Source organism: Alternaria conjuncta (assembly GCF_024043145.1).
Source record: "Alternaria conjuncta strain BMP 0040 chromosome Unknown scaffold_42, whole genome shotgun sequence".
In the NCBI taxonomy this organism is placed as follows: Eukaryota; Fungi; Ascomycota; class Dothideomycetes; order Pleosporales; family Pleosporaceae; genus Alternaria; species Alternaria conjuncta.
The window spans coordinates 43,856-62,467 of NW_026250131.1; the positions used below are offsets into that span (position 1 = coordinate 43,856).

Sequence of the window (18,612 nt, forward strand, 5' to 3'; positions counted from 1 at the left end):
ACGTCAATCACATGTCGCAGCCACTGGTGCAACGGCTTCGGACTGCCGAGGAACCCGCGTCCGAGATCCTAGCGGGGCATTTCCTCTTCAGGAAGCTGCTCCTACACAGCAGCCATTTGTAAGTACGTCTAAAGTAATAGTTGTCGGATTATATGACTTGCCCCCCGAAGAGGCTGGAGCAAGAAGATAGTGGGTATTAGATACATGATCTGTAGCGGAGGTGCAGATGAATTCCACCTCCACCCCGCCTCCCCCACCTACCCTGCATTTACACTACACTGCACGAAGCAGCGCCTACACAACAGCCATTTGAAGGACTTAGACATTAGATAGAAGCAGGCTGAAAGTCATAGTAGTCGCATCATATAACCCGTAACAAACACAACCCAACATCCTTCTAACCACCCCTACTCCATCATACCATGCCACCTCCAATGCGCGCCCATAGCAAAACTCGGCATAACAGCACCACACTCTTCACAGCGAAAAGAATCGGCATCTGTCATATCTTCTTCATCCTCCTCCCAAACATCCTCTACATCCTCATCCTCCACAAGAGACCGTGTCTTCTGTGACGAAGTAGGCAAATCCTCAGAACCGTGTCTATGGATAATCTCACCTGTCGGCCAAACTTCGTCCATCATGTATTCTACTCGTTGCTGTCGCGCTGCTGCCAACCAGGGCGGTTCGTCTGGTGATGGTGATGGTGATTTTGCGATTTGAGGCTGCTGTTCATTCGCGAAATCTTCTTCGGCTTGAACATGCTCTTCGCTCACGAAGTTTTCTTCGACTTGAGCTTGCTGTTCACTGACGAAATCTTCTCCGAGTAGGGATGGCTCTTCGTCCATCATGTACTCCTCTCGTTGCCGCCTTGCTTCTTGCAACCAGGGCGCTTCGTCTGGTGATGGAGACGCTTCAACTTGAGCTTGCTGTTCACTCACCCAGTCTTCTTCAGGTATAGATGGTTCTTCGTCCATCATATATTCCCGTCGTTGCCGCCTTGCTTCTTGCAACCAGGGCGGTTCATCTGGTGATGAAGATGCTTCAACTTGAACCTGTTCTTCACTCACCTCCTCATCATCCACCCTCCACTGCCTCAAAACCTCATCCTGCCTCCTAAACATCTTCCCAATATCCCTCCCCACCCCACCCCTCTCCCTCGCCGCATCCGCCATATTCGTCGCCGCAACATTAACCAGACTAAGATTCCATCCCTTCTTCTCCGGATGCAGCTTGCGGAACAGCGGTAGCAACGTCTCGGACAGCAGTTTCTCGACCACGGCATCCATAGTATTATTGCTATCTTTTAGGCTGAAGACAAACGTTGGCATGGGTCCGGATTTGGATATGCGTGCAAAGGACCGATTGCGGGTGCCATCTGGGTTTTGAGGCGCCCGTGGTCGGGTTGATAGTCGGAGTGTTTTCGGGTGGGCGAGCCAGCGCTTCATAGGCTTTGGAGGGGCGGAAGTGGGAGCCGTGGATAGGTCGTGTGCATCGTCATCTTCTTCTAGGAGATCGGTGTGCATTCGCTCGAGCAGTCTTTTCGCTAGCATGCGAAGCTCTTTGGTCACGGCTTCAAGTGTGTCTAGGCGCATGTAGCTGTCTTCTATACTGATCTGACGCGGTATTTCGCGTGCTTGGCCTACTTCTGTGTCGTCACAGCCGTTTAGTAGACCCCACACTTTGGTCCCGGTGCCATGTGGTACGCCCGGACCACCGAGTATCCGCTCCAACGTCTCCGGACCGATTCCAGGATGCGTCCTTACATCGCGGGCAAGGACAGTTTCTTTAGTACCGCCATACACCAGTCCAGCATCAAATTCTGCCGGCCGCTGCAGTAGGTGGGTACGGAGCTTTTGTGCTATCTTGAACCCTATGCCGGGAATCTTGCCGACTTCGTGATCATCGATGAAGGCAGTCACGTTGTCGATAGTCTCATCGTCTTCACCAGATGTATAGGGCGGGACCAGTGTAGTCTGAGCATTGGGCTTGTATGTGTTGCCAACAAGCTTTGCCAGAAGCTTGTTAGTAGAGATGCCAACCGTGGCCGTGTAGCCCTTCTCTGCCTCGAGTCGAGTTCGCACGTAGTGTGCTAGATGGCTCCCTAGAGCCAATCGGAGGTGCAGCAGATCGGGCGTGGTGCCTACAATCGATCAGTTCCAACGTTCGGCTATGTACAGCATCTTATGGCGCATACGGTGGGCACCTGCATAATCGAATCACAGACTGTTGGTGGCAGTTCCATAGGCACGGTTGCTGGTCTCAGTAGCCGCAAGGATTCAGCAAGGGCTGTCAGCCTTGCCGTTCGCGGTCCATTCCAAGAAGATGTTTTTGCTACGCCACACCGTATGCGCCGTGTACAGCTTACCTAAGTGTTCAGAGGCCGTTTTGGGGTATAGATGACCCCTCAGCCGCGTCGCGTCATAAGGAAACCCCACAGTGGGATCGTTCCTGTCGAGACAAAAGAAGGCGTTGCTGAGGTCATTAGAGTTGAGAATGCTGACATTGTAGTCGATCATGTCGGTGACGTCTAAAAACACCTAGCCCGCCTTAGCATGACTCGCATGAACGATACGGTGAGAGAACAGAAAGCGTTGGGACTAAAATGAGATTGCAAAGGTGGCGGTGCTGAGACACGAGGGTCGAGAGTGGAAAGGCGACCAGGAAAGACAAACCTCATCAAAGCCTAGTCGTTCACAACGGGAGTTCCAGGAAAACGATCGCAAGAAAGCATAGAGTTCTTTGGAAGCATTCCGGAAGCGGGTAAGATCTTCGCCCAGGACGATGACTACATCTGGGCAGACCTTCTTCGCTTCGTGGATCAGCTGCAGCTTGTGCAAGCCCTGGGAGAGTCAGACTGGACCGATGACACGGGCACGGCGGTAGTCAAGGGATCGTACGCGTCGGCGGGCCTCATAGTTGCATGTGACGACTATCTGTTTTTGCTGCACGGCCAGTGGCAAGCGTCGTAATGCTGGGTTTTCATGTTCAAATACGCTGGCGTAGAAGCAGTCCTGTGGGGAGGGGCACGGTAGACGTTATCTTCTGCGCACTCAAATACGTAGACTCGGCCGCACGCGGTAAGAAGTACGTACGTAGTCCTGTGGATACGAGGGAAGGTTAGTAGGTGAGGCCGAATAGGGCGACCAAGGCGTGAAGGCTGTGCCTGGTGCTTACGAACAAAGTGGACGATGACGGAGCCGGTCTGGCGTTTCAGTTTCTTCATGGAGCAACGAGAAGCGCCGGTGTTGTGCAGCAGTTTCAGCGGCGTGCGTGTCGTGTGGAGGTGCATGTAGTGGTGCAGCGGGTGATGAAGCGCGCGTGAAGGCGCGACGTGTGTGGCCAGGTGCGAAACGCCGCCCGTCAACGCCAAGCGCCGGGCGCGGGTAGCCCAATTATGTTTGCCACGCTGCATCTATCTTTGGACAAGCCTAGTGGCTGCTGGGTATTTTGGGAGCAGCCCCAGCCAGGCGCTTCGTGTTAAGACCGTCCTGGTGGATCCGCAGCCGACATGGCAGTGTTTAATAGCGATGTGCCCCTCTAGCACTCGCCTGTCCCCAAGTATTCGCAATATCATCTGCACACTTCCGGCACCAGCCTCATACCCGTGGACACCCCCCCACATGATGCTGTCCACCCTCCAGCCCTCGCACCCAGCATCATCTGCCATGTCCGGTATGACCTCAATGACTTCCTCCATGGCCACCTCGCTGCCTATAATACCCCCGCGCCAGGCCCCGCCCCGGCCCAAACTCTCCATCAACACTGAGCAGCCGCGCATCCTGGGCAAAGGTGCCAGTCTCCGTCTTGAAACCCTCAGTGCCGTCTCGCCCACCGTCCGCAACACCTTCTCCAACGCCTATGAGCGCCCGGCGACTGCCCCGACACTACAACGCCCCTCACGACCCCAGCTCTCCATCGAGAGCGACGTGCCCGCCACCAGCGGCTCTACCAGCGCATCGACGCCAAGTTCAGCGTCTACACTCTCCTCCACGCTCACATCGGCCTCCAACGACTCGGCCACCCTCTCAATACCCTACAAGCAACCCCACAACCTCGCCTCCATCCTCTCCAACAGCCCCGCACGCTCGATAATACCACGCAAGATGGGCTCCAGCCGGCCCATGTTCCCCGCCGAGAAGCGCGTCTCCTTCCGCACACCACTGGAGGAGGAGATCACCACCACCAGATACACCCTCGCACATTCCGACATTGAGTCTTCCATCTCAACCCTCTCCTCGCTCGCGTCCACCGCCTCCACCGACTCTGACGCCTCGACATCACAGCCGTCACTCAGTCTAAAGGCTCTGAAGAACCCCTCCGAAACCAGCATATCGCCCCTCCAGCTCTCCCTCATCAGCACATCCTCGTCCGCAGAGAGCTCACCAAGACCAAAGTCGCCCCGCACAGGCGAGAAGCGCGACTCGTCCTCCTCAGACGACGACAGCGACTCAGCTCCCGAAACTCCCGTCGCCGGACGACGGAAGCGGACGCGAGACTGGCGCTGGACACTCGGACCCTTGCCTTCAGACAACAAATCGTCAGTATCGTCGGCGAGCGATGCGACGGTCAGCGAGGACAGCAGTTGATGAGGTGACGGCGCGCATGATTACGAACTGTACAGAGTGGGATGAACTGAAGACAACGGATGCGGCGTTATATTCCCATGGCATTTCTCGGTGTTTTATTTGTCACTTTCCATGATACCACATTTGCATATCCCGTTTGTCCTGGACGAGACAATCGCTAGCATCGCATTACATTGCATTTACTATTACTTTAACTACCATTATCAAATCTACATACTACTTTGCTCTACCAACAAGAGCGGACCGACACTACCACTTTTTACTTGCACATCACTATATTAAACACTGCACATCACACTCTTTTCGTCTTAACTTGACATGACCCTCTCAACCAAGTGCAAGTCTTACCCAAATCCCCCTCGCGATCATCACTCCTCGGCCATGTGACAGGATCGGCTGCCGATCGAACATCGAACGGCGGTGCGTGCGGGACAACCCACAGCCACAGCCACCGACCGCACATGACAAGGGCCCCAACATCGCAAGTCTACGCGACACACACAACCAGTTGCCAGGGTCTCGGAAAGCAAAGCAATCACAACGAGCAAAACGTCCATGATCCCGAAATAACACTTACATTACATCAACACCTTTTCCACCACTTATCTTCCTTTTGCCTCCGCCTCTCAACGCAACGGTCCTGACTTGCATATCCGTGTGCATGTGCAGCAACCATGACATCACCGCCTCATCTACCGGGACCTACCCAGCCACCAAGCTTACCTCAAGGATAAATTGCGTACCCGCTTTGAGAGTAGGCTACGGCAATTTGTAGATTGCGCCTCCATCTTGACTCACTTCCGTATTAGGACGTCTGATCCGGATTCTCCTCTCGATGTCTGCTCGAAATCGGGCTGGGATAATGTGGCTGGCGGGAGGAAGAGAACCGCCGAGATGTTAGACGGAAGATTCAGGATACGAAGTTGTACCGGCTTGGCCTGGTAGTACACAGGTGGAAGTGGGGTGGAGGGAGAGGCTGCACGTGATGGAACGGTTGTAACAGAAGCAAGTGCAAGGGTATTTTCAAACATCGTCGTGTGTTCTTTTCGTTTCAGTTTCATCTTCTGAACACCCCCTCTCACCCCACTCTATCCAGCCTATCCAGCATCTGTCTGTGTGTTGTGTTTGCGACACAGCATGGGGGTTAGTGGGGACTGAACATCTCAAAATAAGCCACAGTGGGACTTATTTTCGCAAGAGTCAGAGTCGCGAATTGTGACAGCTGTCAGATGCGTCGGAAAATATTCGCATCGCACCTGCGAAGTTTCGGCCTTGCATCCAGGCGTTTCGTACAACACGATCTTTACTAGAGATTGAGAATATCTAAACCAGCAGTAAACCCGACGCGGCTTCAATCTCCACAATCGATACTTGAGTAGAAACATACGGGTTGTTGTTCGTATCGCGTTCGTGTCTCTACAACTCTAGCGCAATCCAGCCTCAAGTGCCCCCATGTTCCTAGTCTTTTCGGTCCTCGTCTCAGAGCCTGCAAGACATGCAAGCCGCGGCGTAGAACTCGGGGTTTCTTTGTTTTTCTCATCTCGTACCTGCAGTACAACTACCTTGCGCATTTCTACCGAGCTCACTACCCGGCCGGCGATGGTGGCGCTCAAGCCTCTAGTTGCCCATTCGTCAACTAGGGAACGCGTTGCGCGAACGAACGCACAGCTGCGGCGAAAGAAAACCAGCATCAACCCGCCCGTCTCGCATACACGTCGTCATCGTACCCTCACAAGCGCAAACACGGCAAATTGCACATCTCAACCAGTCCCGCTCCGATCGCATCGATGCAGTCAGCAACGTACATTTTTCATCGCGGGAGTGCTAACGAAACGCGGCTTGCAAGGATGCGTTTTAGTGTGGTGTTCTGGAACGTGAACCGCGTGGTCTGCGTGATGCAGATACGGGATCGGGATGGATTGGGATGGGATTGCTTTTTGAGGCTAAGAATAGCGTGGGAACCGCTAGTGAACCGTTTTTTTACTCCTGAGTGAAGTGAGATAGGTACGATGGGATAGGACTGGTTGGAGGGATGGGGTGGTGTTGCGGAAATTGGGGGTATGGATCTCGGGAGTGTTGCGATTTCTTGTTTTCTGCAGGTAGGGCAGGTGGTGTCGCGATGCATGTCTTGCAAGCTGGTGTACATTTATTCCTTAGCTATCGAGATCCTCACTTGCGCGTGTAAATTTCTAATAATTCCAACAACCCTCAGCAAAACTATTCGCAAGGCACCATCCACCCGACCCAATCACACCTCTACAGTGACCAGCCAGCTCCTCACCTCTCCAGAGTCCAGAACCACATCCCATCCCATCCCATCCTACCGATTCCGATAGTCCCAGTAGTCCCACTACTCCCACTACTTCCACTACCAAGCGAAATAACGATCTTCAGGTACAAACTCTACCACCCTACCACCCACCCGTGCCATCCCTCAACCACGTAGTCCTCAACCACGCGAACGTGTTCTAGACCATCCTGGTCCGTGTGCGATTACAATAGCGTGTGCGTACTAAGACTCAGGGAGCGGAGTCGGAGTGGACAGCGGAGCGGAAAGCATGGAAGTGCGGGAGCTCGGAGATGAGGTACACGTTGCATGTGCATGGTTCTAGGGTAGGGTTGGTTTGTTGGGTAGTAGTGTTTTCGGGAGAGGTAATATAGCGATTAGTGATGAATCTTGTGGGCTCGCGCTCGAATTTGAAGTCTTCTCGCGGGGAACTTTAGGTGTGTAAGTTGGTGGGTTGGTTGGTAAGTCGATAACGGTGGTTATGAGTGATAGGTGGCGGTATGTAAGTAAGGGGTGAGGGAGCAGAGTAGAGAGAGTGAGATAGAGAGAGGTATGCGTATGTGTGTCTGTGTGTGTATAGAGATGTGATAATTTTGGGGTTTGATAGAGAAGTATTAGTAAAGATACATAATTCGTCGAAACAGAAAATGTTAGAATGTGATGGAGCGGATATGCTGGTGCCATTCGCCATTCATAGCAACGTTCTAAGAGGAAATTGTAGTACAATGGCATCTCTCGAAGCAAGTTGCTAATACCATGTCCTCGAGTCCCATGAACTCCAAAGTAGAGTGATGACCTAGTCTATCATCCCCCACGACTACCAACACCAACCCCAGACGCCTGACCTATCTATCCTAAACGGCATAACAAGCCCTAACGCCTACAACGCCATTGAATCCACGTAAGGCATGACACTCGCTATAGTGATCCCACTGCTCTCCAACCGTTAACGCCGTACTCCCACCCATTCCATCTGTAAACGGCATCCACATCATCACCACCACCCCTCTCTCCTCTATACCCCTTCCCTCCCCCACCCCCTCACACTACACACCCTCCCCACCCGGCGTAAAATCCAGTTTCCCACTCGCCATAGCCCAAACCAGCCCCCCCATAATCCCACTCAATATAACCACAATAAAGCACACAAACCACACCATACTCTTCCTCTTCCTCCAACCCCTCCTCACCTTATCAAAACACCCTTTGCTCTTCTCCCTCTTCTCTTTACGTTGATTTTCTAGTTTCTTGGCTGCTGCCTCGGCGGTAAGGCGGGTAAGACGGTCCTTGCGGAGTTCGGCTTTTTCGTCGTCGGAGATGAGGGAGCGGGGGCGGCCGAGGGGGTGTTTGTGCGTGAAGCGTTTGGTGTAGAGGCCCGAGGAGTGAGAGTGGGAGGTGGTGGTGGGTGTGGGGGGATAGCCGTCGGAGGAGAGCGACTCGGGTACGTTTTTCGCGTTTGAGATGGCGTGGTCGCGCCAGGCGGCGTGCCGGCTGTCGAGTGTGCCGTCTTTGGACCATTCGATGACATCGTCGATTGCGGCGGTTAGATGATCGCCTTCAAGACTATACGTCAGCGCCTCCCAGAGCTGGAGGTCAATCTTGCGGATGTCGACGCCGGCCGTAGCAAGCGTGTTCGCAATATTCTTCCAGTTGTTCTTGGCGGAGGGGTCGACGCCAGACAGGCTCGCTGGATTGCGGACGTACAGCCAGGATTGTGCCAAGTCGACGAAGCTGTCGAGGGAGATGGCGGTTTGCTTTACGCCGAGGCCGACGGTGTGGTTGTAGAGGACGAGGTTGTTGTCTTTGCTGATGGGGAGGCCTTGTGGGTACCAGTTGTTTTGTGCCTGTCGGGCAAAAGGGAGAGTGCGGAGGGAGCAGAGGATGGCCATGAGGGCGCGGTCGCGGTCGGTGTACGTGTGGTGGTGTGGTCCGGCTGAGATGGAGTGGAGGTCGTAGAGGGTGGATTCGGGCGCGTGCTTGAAGTCGTCTTCGATGATGGCTTGGATGCGGTCGACCATGTTGCGGGTGCTGAGTACTACGTTTGCGTCAGCAAAGTCATCCGAGAAAAGTGTCTGAGAGATCCGGTCCCTGCCTCCTTCTTCGTTCTACCATCACTCAAAAGTTACTCACAGTAAGGCAAAGCATCGCAGACCCGACACAGCTTCAACCCCATGAACTCAACCACAACATTCTTCACCGGCTTCTCATTCACCGCAGGCACAACAAGCACCCCATCCCCAACTCCTCCATAGATAGTGTGCTTTGTCCTCGGGGAAGACGCTCCAGAACTGCTTTGTCTGGGCGACCGTACAGTATGCACACTTGACGAACTGGAATTCCACCCTTCATTGCCGTCAGGCCCAAGACGGTAGCCGTTGGGTGTTGTGTGTGCTTGCTGGGGGATGCTGGGTCTGGAAAATGACTTTGGTGGAGTCGTCGAGGGAGATGCCGATGACAATGTAGAAGATGACGATGCGAAGGATCGGTCCTGGTTGGTGTAGCTATCCGCATTGGGGGTACTGTAGGCATGGCACGGTTGAAGTGCCGGATGCTCTTCATGATTGACAGTGGCGGACAGTGAGCGTCTCCATGCGGCTTTTGAGCTCGACTTATCAGCGGGGACGATAGTGTCCTGATGCAGTGTCAATGAATGTCTCAGTTTGATGAGCGAGTCTGCGTACCTTGCTACCATGCCGCGATGGGACGCCGTCGTCGCATCGCGATGTTGTAGCCATTGCGATGCACGGCGGTCAATGAAGCGATGAATGAAAAGAAAAGAGACACTCAGTCCATTGAAATGAACTGCAAATGTAGATGAGAAGAGATCAGGCAGCTGAGAGACCAAAAGGCAAGAGGTTCGGGAAATGAAGGAGATGTATCAAGTCGGCTTCTGGCCAATGCGTACTGGCATTACACGTCGACGAGCACCAGACCGACTCGCTATCAGACCCCTCCCGATACACACAATCATGTTCTCATCAGCACTCGACATCACTCATGTGTATGGTGCGTGTTGTGGATCGCGACCCTGGATCGCTCAACAACCACTGGATGTGTGACCCCTCATGTTGATCCACCCCAATACAGCTGAGCTCCCAGACTTGTTCAATTGGAATGTTTCGCAACGTTGTTTATTGATTCGTAGTTGGTATTTGAACGCGCGGGCGGCCACGACGACGGTCGCTTCGAGAACTGCAATTGTGCCATATCCAGCCTCAATTATCGTCATTCAGTGCTTTGGCATCTTCTACCGCCGCTCTAGCAATCTTCTTCAGCAGAGATTTGAAGTCCGCCTCCCGGAACTTTTCCCAACGATCCAAACCCTCGCTCGCATCGATTGACAACGTCTCGTACCCCTGTTTGATGACGGCGCTGACTTCTTGCGGGCTAAGATGCTTGGACCGCGCTGTTCCGTTGCTCTCCAGCAGGGATTGGTAATGTGAAGACACATTGATGAGCGTCTGCATGGAGTCTGATTGGCCTGATAACCCGAATGTGTCCCGGAACTTGATCAGTGTATCGCCGCTCTCCACGAGCTTGTAAAATAAATCGTCATACGATGCAGGGTCGGGCAGAAAGTTCTCTCCGCTAGACAGTGCAAAGGCCAGCAGATTGACGAGTATGTTGATCATTCCGTTTGATTTGTAGTTGGACTTGATATCGCTTTCGTAGGTGGTGAGGAAGCGGACGAAGGAGAGCAGGGTCCGCCACAACTCCGACCAATGGTATGTGATGCGCGTCTTGGTTCGACTGAGGTGCGAAAGGAGACGCAGGAGAACGCCAAGGCAGAGGCTGGGAAAGAATTAGCCAAGCAAGTGCCACATTGGGACTGAGACTCACATGTAGAAGTCAACGTCTAACCGCCTCCGCAGATTATGACTGATAGCGTCAGACATCATGTCTAGAATGACAGCTGCAGGGACACGATCACCCCTCACTGCCGGGAGGTAGGGCTGTCTCTGACGGCACAAGCGCACCGATAGCTTCGACTCGTCACTGCATAGGCGTTTGGCGAGCTCTCGGTCTTCGACAAGTATTTGCAGCACGAAGAGGCTGAGGTATGTGTATAGTGCGGCCCTGGTAGACCGATGCGCGTGTTGGAACATGTAGGACGTCAAGGAAAGGTAGGCGCTGAGTGGTGACGGTTCGCTCTTGTCGGCTGGAGCTGACTTGACTAGATTGAAGCAGAAGACTTTGTTGGCGTTGGCGAAGTCGTACGTGGAGAGAAGTACCCCAATGTCAGGCCCAGGTCTTGCAAATGTTAGCCATGAGCAGTGACTGCGACCTGGAATGCTTACAATGCAGCGAAAAGCGATTTAGCGTCCTCTGGAGCCGGCACAGGTGTCGTTGGCCGAGAGCTGGGAGCAAGAGCACCCAGGCCAATATAACTCAACGTCGAGCCCAGCGACCAGCCCTCTGGCATGTCGTCCTGTACAGCTACATAGGCGTCCCGCAGCTTTGTACATGTATTCCCAAAACAAGCGACCATATCCTGTATGATAGCATCGTTGACAAAGTCGTCTAGCCGCAGCCTATACGGGTTCTGAAACTCGAATTTGTTGTAGTTCGTGAGGAGGCCGAGGAGATAGAGCGCGGGGAGAACTTGGGTGCTGTCGTCGCAATCTTGGATGTACTACTGGCTGTGAGTATTCATTCCTCCTGTCGTGCTTTCTGTCGTACCTTCATGAGCGAGGGAAAAAGATCACGATGAGTAAAGTAACTCGGAAGCGCAGTCTGAAAGCCAGCCGCAGTAATCGAGAGCGCCGCTCTCACAGCCCTCAAACGCAAAGGAACTATTCTTGGTCAGCCTCTCCCTCTCTAGCATCCCCTCTATACATACTATCCCTTCCCCCCCGTATCGCCGTATCCAGCGTCGCAACAAACTCCGTCATAACCTTATCCGCATCATTCAGCCCCGTAAGAACAGCTATGATATCAGAGCTAGGATTCGTGTACTTCTTCGTAAGCGCGGCATCGAGGAAGACTGTCAAGGTCTAAGCGGTAAGCGCATGGAGAAGGAGAAGGTGTGTGTGCGTGGGTGGGTGGCATGGGTACCTCGAGGGCGATTTCGTCGGCGGGCGCGCGGGCTTGCTTGACGCGCAGGATGGCCTGGCTGAAGAGTGCCTGCGAATGCGCTTGCTGGTGCAGCATCTCGTCCGGCGTTGCCGAATTGAGTATGCGCTGGAGGCCGGTGGGGTCGGGGCGGTGGAGGAAGAATTCTTGCCAGAAGCCCGCGGATAGCTCGACTTCTTCGTCGTCTTCCTGCGGATGGTTAGCACTTGGTTGGCGCGAAATGGGTGGAGATGGAGAGGACGCACTTTGAAGAGGGTTTCGTAGAGGGAGATTATCTTGGGTTGGAAGATTTCCGGGCGCGTGTCCTGCGTCAGCGGTGACGGCTCCATGGTGTGTGTTGGTCGGAACTCTGGAATATTTGTCGTGGGAGATGCAGGGCTTCAGATGGTGGCAGTCGCAGGCGCGTCGCGCAGCATGGGGAACTAGCGGGCCGGTGGGCGATCAGACGCCGACAGCCCCACCATTCACACGTGTGAAGGTAGGCATGTCGTGTGAGGAGGTTGACTAAACAATATCTACTCGAATTATCTTAATCGTGAACCGTCAATCCATCCTAAAGGAAGGCGCAACCAAACTCCCGGTACCCCGCGACCCCCCAACCCTCCAACCCTCCAACCCTCCAACCACGATGCCACAACCCCTCCTAGTCGGCATCTCAGGCCCCTCCTCCTCAGGCAAAACAACCCTCTCCCGCCTCCTCCGCGACATCTTCCCCCCCTCCAAACTCTCCATCCTACATCTCGACGACTTCTACCTCACCGACGCCGAGATCCCCGTCAAGAACTCTGTCCAGGACTGGGATTGCATAGAGTCGCTCAACCTACCCGCGCTCAAACAAGCACTGCAGCACATCAAACAACATGGTAACAGCCCAGAATGGCTGGTCAGCCAGGAAGACCAGAACAGTGTGGGCGACCATGGTGTACCTGAGACTGAGATCAAGAGGTTGAAAGATGAGGTAGCGGGGTGGTTGAGGAGTAGTAAGCCGGAGTGGGAAGAGCGACGGATATGTATTGTTGATGGCTTTTTGCTGTTTTCGCAGGATATGAAGGATATTCGTGAGATCTTTGATGTTAGACTCTTTTTACGGACGAGCTATGAGACTGCGAAGCGGAGGAGGGAGGCGAGGAGTGGCTATGTGACGCTTGAGGGCTTTTGGCAAGATCCACCGGGCTATGTAGATGATATTGTGTGGCCGAACTATGTCAAGGACCATAAGTTCTTATTCAGGAATGGGGATGTGGATGGAGAGTTGGATAAGAAGGTTTGCGAGAGCGTTGGCATATATGGCATGCCGAGAGAAGCGGAGGGCGATATGACGAGGTGTTTGCATTGGGCTGCTGGGTTACTGGAGGACGTCATCAAGAAGACATGAGTACTTTTCGAGTCTGTATTATTATACTTGTATCCATGTCACTTTGGAGCTTGACAACTCAAAAACTACATACCCCGACCCCGTACCTGATTGTTACTACTCAAGAACGCCTATGCGCCATTAGACAATGCCCTAACCCACCAGCCATGCAGAAGTGATGATACACAAATGTCAAAGCGAAACGGCCGACTGATCAAATTTTGAAGTCACCGCCTTCCTAGGTGCTGGACTTGACCTTGTCAATGTAGGCCTGTCCCGGGCTCTCATAGGTAGGCACAAAGAAGGTGTTGATCTGCGCTTCCTTGGAGAGCCACGTCGTCATTTGACTGAGCTCCTCGCGCAAGCGCGTGACAGCCTGGTGGTCCATGTTGGTTTGCGCGATGAGTTCGGGCATGGTGACTGTGAAAGCCTTGTTAGCAATTTTCACATCTAATAACTCATATATGCATACCCAGAAGACGCAGAAGATGCTCGCCGCCATAGATGTCAGCAAGAGGCTTTGCCGCAAGATCATCCGTCGGCGAATTGATGCGCGTCCAGATGTCGTAGAACTGTTCGCGCTCAAACCGGTACAGGAGAAGACGTCCGACGCTCTTATTGAAGTACTCCTTCAGTCCAGCTATGACTTCCTCGAGGATGTCCTGCTCGATGCTGGTGCGGTTGCTGTTGTCTTTGACATGCTTCATGTACTCATCCAGTATGACGCCTGCAGGGTAAGCTGAAGGCAGCTGAACGAGTTGCAGGTTCTTAGTGATGTTCTCCCAGTCATCGACTAGGAGACTCTTTAGCCTATCTGGCATGTAGATCCTGACAGCCAGCTTGTTCTGGAATGCTTCTTCCTAATGGGAGTTAGGGAGTGCGCCGGAAAGCATAGGGCGGAATGCTGGGATACATACCTTCTCCAAGTCATTGTCCCGCACCCTCTTCTGACCACGCGGTGCAGCAGTGACGGAGGTTTGGCGCTCTTCGCTACCGCGCGCCGAACCTTGAGCCTTCTTTTTCGCAGGTGCAGGTTGAGCTCTTGCGGCACGCTGAGCTGCCAGCATTTCGTGCCTGAGGTTATTGGCCAACTCTCGGTTTTCGGGAGACAGCTTGCGAAGCCGGTCCTCAGGAACCCAGTCGTCCCAGCTGCGATGCGTTAGCTTGCGATCTCAAAAGCAAGCCGCGGGTTTTTGAGTTTTGAGGGGCCGATTTGAAATGACGTGCCGCTGCGAATGTGTAGTAAAGGTGTAGTACGTGGGCACGAGTGAAGTGTATGCAGAAGCAAACGTGACTTCTGCAGTGGGAGACGGAGTGACAAGCAGGCGGGCGCAGACTCGAACGGATAGAAGATACGTACGTGTTCTTCCAGCCCTTGTAGTGGACTCTGTATTCGAAGCCGTTCTTCTTGTCTTCTTCTACAGGCCTGACTTCGAGCACCTTGGCCTCGTATAGCAACTCATGGTGGAAACAAAAGACCTTTTCATCTTTCTTGAAGGAAGGCTCCGGCGCAGCTGCGGGCGCCATGATTGCGATGGAATGTGATGAAATTGATGTTGATGGGTTTGGTAGTCAGGAAGGAAGCGGTAAGGGTGCGAGAGATTGCACGTCCACGTAGCGCGTCTTCGTGCCAGCCTTGGTGTTCGACAATAAGAACGATACTTTGCGCCGCGAAACTGGAATGACGGTTGCCTGAATACCGGAAACAGTCGACAAGCTTGGTGAAAGACGGTTCAGTCGACGTTTGCTTGGAGTCGTCCAGGCACGTCTCACGGGAGTTTTCTGGGCACGGGCCACAACGCGTCGTCGCGCGTTCCGATGGCCCTCCTTCATTGGCGCATCCACCACCAACACTGCCGTATCAATCTTGTACGTGGGCACTGTCCGGCCTGAAATCGACATCTACTACTCTAATCATGCCGTCGCAAGAGACCAAGATCCTCGGTGACTTCCTCCTCGCACCTGCTCCATTGCGCGACTTCACGACCCTACGCGACTTCACCGACATCTTCCCCCGCGCCCACCGCTCCAGCCCCGCTGTGCAGGAAATTTATCGCGAGCTTCAGCACATACGCGACAGGGACATCGAGCTGATTCGCCAGGACATTATCGATGAGGTCAAACGGTCCAAGCAGTTGAGGCGGGAGTACGCTCGGGAAAGACGCCACGTAGACGATGCCACCGTCGCCGGACTGGACCCGATTGCGCTTCAAATGGAGCAAGAGGTACTACATTAAGGACAGAGACTCCCTGAATTGCGCTGACAATCACTAGCTCTCCAGCCAGAGTCGCAAGAAACCGCACACGCTACAGACGGTCCACTCCGACATCGAAGAAGCATGCCAAACCCTCGAGGCCCAGATCGCAGAGATAGAGCAAGAGAACAGACGGGCTTTGGCTGAGGTCAAAGACGTTATTGGCGCCCTCAGTGAGCTGCGACATGGCCGCTTCGCTCCGTCGTCCAGCGGGGAAATCATTGGAGAAGAAGTCATGGCCACGCTCAAGCAACTTGAAGCCGTGTGCGATAAACCGGCTGGATGAGAATTGCGAATATCCGAGCATCGTCGTGACGAATGCACTGTACAAACATGAGGACCATGCTAGCGGTCGAAAGGTTCAGTCTTCGACTTGGATCACACACTGCCTGAGCTGGTAAAATTGCGCATTACCGCCCAAGGCTATCGACCGCAAAACGAGGTTACGCTTGCGCAGTTTTTATGCCGGTCAGGGAAGTAGTATGTCTACAGAGACGCCACTCTTCAATCGTTGACAGGAACAACACCAGCACTAGGACAAGGGATCCAGATCATCCCCGTAGATTTGGATCAAAGGATATCCTGCGACGTATCGCAGCACGTCGCAGTGCTTCCTGTCCACACCCGAATCATTACCAAGGCTATGTATCTAGGATAAAGTGAGCGCACAACGTAGCTGCCACTCCCATCCGCCGGACTTGCGCACGACGACTTTGATACATGGTTTCATCCGATCCTCATCGCGGCAAATATCATACCATAACATCTTGCCAATACCCGATGCGACGCTTGTTGTGCTCATTCCCCGGTGCATCAACCACGCGTCTGTATCCCCGTTAGCCAGGACCATCACGAGCACAAGACAGCGTGACAAACCCAGTACGAACTCCAGAAAACATACCCTGTCCACTTCCATCATCCCGCCGTCCAGGTTAGCGACCCCGCGTATACTGCCTGCAAGCACGCCGTGATTGGCTGCACGCACCACCGCAATTAATCTATCCATATGAACATTGTCAATCCCGCAAGTATCAACTCTTAGTCCGCCGTTACAGAGATCTGTCTATAGCAAAACTTCTACACGTGTTCAGATCAGGATGATGGACTTATACCGCGTCGCAATGCAATTCCTTTCCGTCGTCTTGTCGTCCATGCCATACTTGCCGAGATGATGCTCTTACCCTCACTCCTAGCAGTACTGCTGTCTCTAACCACCTATCCCTCCTTCACATCCGCCTCCGCCTCCGCCTCCTCCTCCCTCAGAATAACCTCCTCCAACCACTCCTTCGGCGGCGTAAACTACCCCCAACTCCAATTCCTCACCCCCACCCACCGCGCCGCCACAATCCGCGAAATCATCAAAAGCGGCGCCCGCGTAATCCGGCTCTTCATCCGCCCAGATGCCCAACACCCAGATCCAGAAGGCGACATAGGCGGCTTCGACAAGTCGCTGCTGGATCAATTCGATGACACGCTAGCAGCCATTCACCATCTCTCTAAAGGCCAGATGAAAGTTATTATTGCTCCGCACGACGCACATGCGCTTCGGGGTACAAACGACGTAGCCTGCGACGCCTACTGCCAGAAACTCAACGGCGCGTTCCTCGATTTCTACAGCAACGAGGAATATCGCGACATGTACAAAACACGCCTCAGCGTCTTCTTCACCCACTACCCCTCCAAGAACTTTGACGGTCGTCCCTGGAGCACCTTATCCGAAGTCATTCTCGGCGTCGACCTTCAAAACCAGCCTTTCTCTGGCATTTCGCCCATCCCCTCGGGAGAATCCTGGCTCTGCGACATAGCCACCCATCTAAAATACAGCATCAACCTCGACGCATCCAACATCGCCGTCATCAGCGGCGGCGTCTCAGGCGCCCAGTCCATTTCCGGGACTGAGAATTTTCCGGATAGCGTGTTTGACTGCAAGGCTATTGATGTGATTGGCATCCATGGGTATTTCGATAAAACGACAGATAGGACGGCGGGGACGGCGTGGGCGGATTTGTTTCTCCCCGGCAATACGTTGATGGGGCGGGCGGAGGGGAGGAAGAAGGGGGAGGGGAAACTTTTGCTGGTGGAGGAGTGGGGGTATGTGCATAGTGAGGTGTTTGGGTTGTTTTATAAGAGGGAGGCGGTTTGGGATGGGGGGAATGTGTTGAATTATAGGGGGATTCCTTGGGTATGTTTTGGGCTATTTTCTGTCTTCCTGCCTTCCTTACCGTTTGTGGTACTGAAAACGTGGTTTACTAACGACAAGACTGTGATAGTTATACTCCCACCTAACCCCCCTCTCCGAAGCCAAATCCTCCCGCATAAACCCCCTCCACCCCACCTACACAACCTGGCCCGCCCTCGCCTCCATCCTGCGCCACGCTTTCACAACCCGCAGCCCCTTCTCCTGGTCCAAATACCTCCCCGCCCCCTACCACATCCTCGCCCCCTCCGCCGACGAAACCACAGAAGCCTACCTTAGGTCCATGCTCACCGGCTCCCCCGCCACCAAAGAATGGAAACTGAAACCAGCGGGCCTGTCGAACGTCACGAGTGTGCGGTTGAACCCGTATATCATCGAGCAAAGCGAGTGTACATTTGGCTGCGTGGGGCATTTATGTGACGCAGCAGATGGCTGTGCACCGGATCTGATATGTAAGAACAGCATATGCCAAACGAATCCAGACTCGCAGCCAGGGAAAGTGGGGGATAGGTGTAATAGCAAGGCCGTCTGTCAGAGCCATTTACGGTGTGAGAAGGGGATGTGTGCGGCTTGTGTTGCACGTGCAACCATCCAACCGGAAAACAAGATGAGGAAGAGGAAGAGGACGATACCGGGAGACAGCGGGATGCAGCAAGAAGAGGAGGAGGAATATAGGAGGAGGTATGCGGTTAAACCGAATGATCCAAAAGGGATGTGTTATACGGATTCCCTGCCTCACCTCTTCGCCTCCCTCTCCCTCTCCAGCACCTCCTCCCCCTCCCCTCCCCCACAACCACCAAGCCCACCCCTCCCCATATGCCTCCCCCCCTCCCACCACCCCAACCCCTGCACACCCC

At 53.8% G+C, this 18,612-nt stretch overlaps 8 protein-coding genes across 8 annotated transcripts; 4 read left to right on the plus strand and 4 right to left on the minus strand.

Annotated features, from left to right (window-relative positions):
• Positions 1 to 407: 407 nt before the first annotated feature.
• On the minus strand, positions 408 to 2,519 carry J4E85_011710 (uncharacterized protein; the record flags this gene model as incomplete). The annotated part of the gene is made up of 2 exons (XM_051475911.1): positions 408 to 2,143; positions 2,369 to 2,519. 2 exons carry the CDS (start codon positions 2,517 to 2,519, stop codon positions 408 to 410), a joined length of 1,887 nt encoding a protein of 628 aa, XP_051320292.1.
• Positions 2,520 to 3,668: 1,149 nt separating this feature from the next.
• J4E85_011711 (uncharacterized protein) lies at positions 3,669 to 4,589 on the plus strand (the record flags this gene model as incomplete). Its single annotated transcript, XM_051475912.1, has 1 exon — positions 3,669 to 4,589. One exon carries the CDS (start codon positions 3,669 to 3,671, stop codon positions 4,587 to 4,589), a length of 921 nt encoding a protein of 306 aa, XP_051320293.1.
• Positions 4,590 to 7,922: 3,333 nt separating this feature from the next.
• Positions 7,923 to 8,894, minus strand: J4E85_011712 (uncharacterized protein; the record flags this gene model as incomplete). The annotated part of the gene is made up of 1 exon (XM_051475913.1): positions 7,923 to 8,894. One exon carries the CDS (start codon positions 8,892 to 8,894, stop codon positions 7,923 to 7,925), a length of 972 nt encoding a protein of 323 aa, XP_051320294.1.
• A 1,197-nt stretch (positions 8,895 to 10,091) lies between these two features.
• J4E85_011713 (uncharacterized protein) lies at positions 10,092 to 12,278 on the minus strand (the record flags this gene model as incomplete). The annotated part of the gene is made up of 6 exons (XM_051475914.1): positions 10,092 to 10,668; positions 10,717 to 11,127; positions 11,175 to 11,499; positions 11,717 to 11,870; positions 11,932 to 12,138; positions 12,195 to 12,278. The coding sequence occupies 6 exons, from the start codon at positions 12,276 to 12,278 to the stop codon at positions 10,092 to 10,094; spliced, it is 1,758 nt and encodes a 585-aa protein (XP_051320295.1).
• A 299-nt stretch (positions 12,279 to 12,577) lies between these two features.
• J4E85_011714 (uncharacterized protein) lies at positions 12,578 to 13,324 on the plus strand (the record flags this gene model as incomplete). Its single annotated transcript, XM_051475915.1, has 1 exon — positions 12,578 to 13,324. The coding sequence occupies one exon, from the start codon at positions 12,578 to 12,580 to the stop codon at positions 13,322 to 13,324; it is 747 nt and encodes a 248-aa protein (XP_051320296.1).
• Positions 13,325 to 13,541: 217 nt separating this feature from the next.
• J4E85_011715 (uncharacterized protein) lies at positions 13,542 to 14,830 on the minus strand (the record flags this gene model as incomplete). Its single annotated transcript, XM_051475916.1, has 4 exons — positions 13,542 to 13,723; positions 13,776 to 14,163; positions 14,221 to 14,452; positions 14,664 to 14,830. The coding sequence occupies 4 exons, from the start codon at positions 14,828 to 14,830 to the stop codon at positions 13,542 to 13,544; spliced, it is 969 nt and encodes a 322-aa protein (XP_051320297.1).
• Positions 14,831 to 15,219: 389 nt separating this feature from the next.
• Positions 15,220 to 15,844, plus strand: J4E85_011716 (uncharacterized protein; the record flags this gene model as incomplete). The annotated part of the gene is made up of 2 exons (XM_051475917.1): positions 15,220 to 15,528; positions 15,578 to 15,844. The coding sequence occupies 2 exons, from the start codon at positions 15,220 to 15,222 to the stop codon at positions 15,842 to 15,844; spliced, it is 576 nt and encodes a 191-aa protein (XP_051320298.1).
• An 882-nt stretch (positions 15,845 to 16,726) lies between these two features.
• On the plus strand, positions 16,727 to 18,144 carry J4E85_011717 (uncharacterized protein; the record flags this gene model as incomplete). The annotated part of the gene is made up of 2 exons (XM_051475918.1): positions 16,727 to 17,740; positions 17,829 to 18,144. Coding segments are annotated over 2 exons (1,330 nt in total), but the record flags the coding sequence as incomplete, so codon positions are not given.
• Positions 18,145 to 18,612: the final 468 nt, after the last annotated feature.